Source organism: Portunus trituberculatus, unplaced genomic scaffold (genome assembly GCF_017591435.1).
Source record: "Portunus trituberculatus isolate SZX2019 unplaced genomic scaffold, ASM1759143v1 PGA_scaffold_521__1_contigs__length_14960, whole genome shotgun sequence".
Classification (NCBI taxonomy): domain Eukaryota; kingdom Metazoa; phylum Arthropoda; class Malacostraca; order Decapoda; family Portunidae; genus Portunus; species Portunus trituberculatus.
In genome coordinates this window covers 1-5,528 of record NW_025541690.1, presented here as the reverse complement: position 1 = coordinate 5,528, position 5,528 = coordinate 1, and the positions used below count along the sequence as shown (strand labels likewise).

The 5,528-nt window shown below is 44.2% G+C and overlaps 1 protein-coding gene and 1 non-coding gene across 2 annotated transcripts; both read left to right on the top strand.

Moving 5' to 3' along the window:
- The first annotated feature begins 1,827 nt into the window (after window positions 1–1,827).
- Window positions 1,828–1,950, top strand: LOC123500948. Its single transcript, XR_006673511.1, has one exon. It is a non-coding gene; the product is annotated as a 5S ribosomal RNA (ribosomal RNA).
- A 1,446-nt stretch (window positions 1,951–3,396) lies between these two features.
- LOC123500947 lies at window positions 3,397–3,888 on the top strand. Its single transcript, XM_045249494.1, has one exon. The coding sequence runs from the start codon at window positions 3,397–3,399 to the stop codon at window positions 3,886–3,888; it is 492 nt and encodes a 163-aa protein (XP_045105429.1).
- Window positions 3,889–5,528: the final 1,640 nt, after the last annotated feature.

Genomic DNA, 5,528 nt, shown 5'->3' with positions numbered 1-5,528 from the left:
TACCCCCCTCGAGCAAGCCTCGGGGCCGGACCTTCACGTACAGGCGGACACTAAGGGCGAAAGGAAGGTATTAGTAGTAGGGAACAGGGGGCTGCAACACGGGCGAGCTCTCACCAAGCGGGAGAGCTCCGGTACACGTGTGCAGTGTCGGCAGGAAACGGGTGCCGTGGCCAGGGTAGCGGTGGCCGTGGGAAGCAGCAAGGGTGCTGTAGGTGGCGCCTCGAGCAGTCCTGGGAAAACCGTGCGCTAGTTTGGCGGGAAACGCCTCAGCTGACGTAAACAAACAGCTTTCCTGTCGGTGTGGCCGGCTGTGGGCGCCTTTACAGAACCTGGGCAGGCTCTCACCCGTAGGGAGTGCCCCAATACACAGGCAGGCCTGAGCAGGGGAGTTCTTGGAGAACTCGGTGAAGGCGTGAACCGCAGGTAAGGAGAGCACAGGCTGCCAGGCGCGGAGTCTACTTCATTCCCGATGTTGGTCACATACGTACGGGACCCCAGCTAGTCACAGCCCGTCACAGCTCGAAAGGAGGAGTGGTGACCGTCAACTCGGGGCTATCTGTGTCCAGCTTGTGCCTGTCTACTATAAAGGGGGTGCATACCTTCGTATGTGATCCAGTAGTTTCTGGTAGTCGTCTGTTGCGAACCTGACCAGTCTCGCTGCAGATGTCCATTTATCGCTGCTCTCTACGTGGCCGTGCCTCGCTGCCAGTGTTCGAAGCGGACCCGTTGTCTCGCAGTCCAGCAAATAGTGGATCAGAGGTTCCTCCGAGAAGTTCCCACAGTGCTTGCAGTGTTCTCCTTGAAGTCCTCACCAAACGACCGGTCGACTGTGGGATAACCCAAGCGTAATCGGTGTATACTTACTCTGTCACACCTTGTGATGGAGTTTGGTAACACCAGTGGTTCGCCATTGGTCGTTAGCGCCTGCCACTGGAGTGTGGCGAAATGCGCCTCTGCATCTCTCCGCAGCTCTCGTGCCCTCTGTTTGGTAGCCGACCGTGCTAGTTTCTTGATCTGTTGAAAGCTAAGAGGAACATTAATTGACGGTTGGTCTTGTGTCAGTGCTCTATTGGCCTCATTGTCTGCTGCTTCATTCCCTTCAATACCTATGTGATTAGGAATCCATGCCAGTGTCACCCTTTTGCCCTCGTCTTTCAGTCGAGACAACAGGAGCCTGGTCATGGTAATAAGCCTGACGTTATCCCTGATCGCATTTTTGCGGTAATATATATGGAACTGGTCCCTTCCCGGTTGTAGTAGGGTAACAATATTTTCTGTTTTTCCCACTTGATCCAACATCGCTCGGTCATACGAACACGGTCTCCGTCTCGTCGTTGACCCTCGGACCACGCATACGAGACGTACAACCGAGAGGCAAGCAAGAAAACGGCGTAAAACAAAATAATATCGAGTCGGAGGAGGTGCCAGATTTTCCAGCCAGCGGCATGCATGCAGCGAGCAACAAGCCAACCAGTCAGCCAGCCACAGAGGGAGGCAGACCGAGTCTGTGTCAGAATAATAATAATAATGATAATAATAATAATAATAATAATAATAATAATAATAATAATAATAATAATAATAATAATAATAATAATAATAATAATAATAATAATAATGAGAGAGACAGACAGACAGACAGACAGACAGAGAGAGAGAGAGAGAGAGAGAGAGAGAGAGAGAGAGAGAGATGGGGGTGCAATTAATCCAATAGGGAAACGGTATTATACCAAGAAACACCTAGAAAAGACTTGATTCACAGGGTATACGGAGTATAGTAGGGCAAGCCAGGAAGAAGTTAAAGGGGTCTAAAAACTCACCTCGAGTGCCAACGACCACACCACGTTGAACAAACACACCGCTTCTCGTCCGATCAGCGAAGTTAAGCAACGTTGGGTCCGGTTAGTACTTGGATGGGTGAACGCCTGGGAACACCAGATGTTGTTGGCATTCCATATATTTTTTTTATTTATCTGTTTATTTATTTATTATTCAATTACTATTATTATTATTATTATTATTATTATTCTATTATTATTATTAGTAGTAGTAGTAGTAGTAATATTATTTTTATTATCATTATTACTATTTTTTTATTATATTTCATAGATTTTTCTTTTCTTCCCTATTTGGTTGATTTCTTTTTTTTTTTTGCGATTAACTGTAGTAGTAGTAGTAGTAGTAATAATAATAATAATAATAATAATAATAATAAGAAGAAGAAGAAGAAGGTTTGATTTGTCTATTCTTATATTGTTTTATCTGCTTATTTTGTTCTTCTTTGATGATTCATCCATTTATTCTTGTACTACCTCATGCCTGGATTACCAGACAAAACTGTGTATTCTAAACACAAATGCATAGGAGAGGACTCGAACTGACAATTTCTCTCTCTCTCTCTCTCTCTCTCTCTCTCTCTCTCTCTCTCTCTCTCTCTCTCTCTCTCTCTCTCTCTCTTTCCATGTTAGAAACAACTATGACTAACGTATAACATCTTATATGGCTGCGTGTCTTGGTTTAATTGATAGACATTTAAGACCTATAGAGAAATTGCATCGAAACGCTAGCCTAACTTAGTCCCGGGGGGGGGGGGGAATAAGAATGACTACCTGCACGGACGTGTGCTGTGTGTGCTCTGTCGAGCTTGGATATTAACCGTTGAAGTCTGAAGAAAAAAACAAAAAAAAAAACCTAGAAAGTCACTGCAGCGGCTGTGGCAGGAGGAAAGACGCAAGCAGTCAGACTAACCGTGACACACGACACGCTAATAAATACGCACACTATAGTCTGACCATTTTTATGAAGATCACTTAGGCGTTGGCGTTTTTGGGGATTTTCCTGCCTGCGGCGCTGTCACACGTGTACCAATACGCGCCCCAAGTCAGGTACTTAATACTTTTTAACTGAATGGTGTTGTAGTACATATACATTGTGATGTTCTAAAGAGGCAAGTTAGAGGAATTTGTGTTTATTTTTAAATACGTTTTGCATTGGTTTTACAAACGCAACAACAATGCTTGACAACGTTTCCTCCGAGCGTTGTCACATCCTTCTGGGTGACCGAGTGAGGTCACAGGTCAAAGTGACCGTGTCAATCCATGGGTCAATTCCTCTCCCGCTGCCAACCAGAATGAGAGAGAGAGAGAGAGAGAGAGAGAGAGAGAGAGAGAGAGAGAGAGAGAGAGAGAGAGAGAGAGAGAGAGAGAGAGAGATCAAACAGGTACTGCAAACCATAGTTTCATGGGGGCATCGATGGCAAGTGGAACTTGCTCCTGACAAGACACAGGTGATGCAGGTTTCCCGACGACACTCCCCCCTGACACAACCATCCCCACCATCTTACTTGGTGGAAAGGCGTTACCCGTGCAGGCTTCTATCTCCATACTTGGCGTGGAAATGAACAGTGCCCTGACCTTCACTGAACACGTCAGGACCATAACCAAGATAGCCGCATGGAAACTTAGTTGCATCCGGCGCGTCTCACATTTCCTCGACTACCAGGGAATCTCCACCCTATATGCAGCTCAAGTCCGCCCCCTTATGGTGTATGCCCCTCGTCTAAAGGCCCCGCCAGACCAGCCGTCCCCTACCATGCAGCCTCTTCAGCAGCGTCGTGATTTGGCAGGGTTGTGTGTCATCTTCAAGACTCATAAGCAAGGCGCCCCGCACCTGACTGCACTCCGCCAGCCCTGGGCGCAGCCACATGGCCACACCACCAGAGCTGCCACATCCAGGGTTCACCATCTCGTCGTCCCTTTTGCTAGGACGGAGACCTTCCTTCGCTCCTTCCTTCCACGTTACACGCGAATGTGGAACCATCTGGTTATGCAGACACAGCTTCACTACACCACCTCCCTACACACCTTTAAGTATGTTGCCAATGCATGAATTAAACAACCATAGCATGTAAATAGCACATGCACTGTATGTGTTGTATAATTGGTAATTTCATTTTGCATATTTTAGTTGTTCCATGTATTTAATTCCATGTCAAAGATAGTTTTCAGCAACCCTACTGAAGCTCTTGACTAATCAATGTATAAAAAATATGTAATAAATTAAAAGAGAGAGAGAGAGAGAGAGAGAGAGAGAGAGAGAGAGAGAGAGAGAGAGAGAGAGAGAGGTGGTGTGTGGGGAGCAAGGTTATCATTGACACATAGGCTCTAATCCCTTAATTTGCCCAGCAATGCCGCAGGCCGGGAAATTTCCAAAAATGCCAACGTCTAATACTCTGATTAACAATTTGTCTTGGCGATGTTGCAGTGGGTATTGGATCAATGAAATGATCGATTTCTACCTTTACATCATCCATGCATCCTAATTTGACCTTAGAATCTAAAATGGTTGCTTTGCTGATGTCAGGTATATTTGAGAAATCATATTCTTTGTATGTAAAATATGTTTTTTTGTGGATCGTAGTTGCTAAAGTGTGGCTGTGTATATATTACGATTTTTATGCTATTTGTTGGTGGCCCTTGCATTTGAAATAATTATATTGTGAAATTGTCAACTTTTTTTTTTTTTTCGGTAGGGGCTAATGTATGCAATGTTTATGGTAATTAATTTTAATTTATGGAAATTTTATGCAAATTCATGCAAATTAGCCAAATCAATTTTTTTGGGGACGCGCGCGAAAATCACTCCATTTTCTAATTTTGCGATTTATGCACATATCCGGCAAAATCATGTAAACTGGAAAAAAAAAAAATCTTCGTCTAGATATGTCGGTGGGATCCTTCTGTCCCTCTCTCCCTCTCTCTCTCTCTCTCTCTCTCTCTCTCTCTCTCTCTCTCTCTCTCTCTCTCTCTCTCTCTCTCTCTCTCTCTCTCTCTCTCTCTCTCTCTCTCTCTCTCTCTCTCTCTCTCTCTCAACAGATTTGGGGTTGTTGGTTGATACCACTAAAATTCCATCAGCATATCTGCAATATTGTCAATAAGGCATCTTGCATCGCCCCAAACCTCCTTAAGACTTCAGTAAACCGGGACTCCTCATTTATGCTTTCTCTTTAAATTACACATATTAATTCTGTAATAGATTTCTGTTCCGTAGTTTGGCACAGGTTATGAGAGAAACCTTTCATTGTTGGAAGGGATCCAGTGTTGTTGGTCAAAATAAATTATTGGTTACCACAACATTGATTATTGCGGTTGTCTTTCTGCTCTGGATCTGTATTCAGTGCTGGGTAGGCTGCTCCAAGCTGACCTGATAATAGTGTGGAAAATATTTAATTGATGAACACTTATTCCATATACTTATTTCTTATTCTTACGCCTGATGCCAGGACTTGTGTCCACCCTCTCAAAATATTATATCCTCATATACAGACTGACTTACACGAAAGCTTGTTCTCAATTACAATTATTAATCTCTGGAATTCTCTGCCCTCCGAGGTTGTCCTAGCTCCTGCCTTATCCCAGTTTGAAAGAGTTCTTGCAATTCATCTGGGGGACAGTCTGTTTGAATATTTATTATTCTTTGAAAAAATTATCTTAATTGCTTACAACACACATTCCACAGTATTTTGCAGC

Bases quoted from the DNA above. Each gene is read 5' to 3' on its own strand.
- LOC123500947 (XM_045249494.1), top strand. From the start codon at position 3,397: ATGAACAGTGCCCTGACCTTCACTGAACACGTCAGGACCATAACCAAG.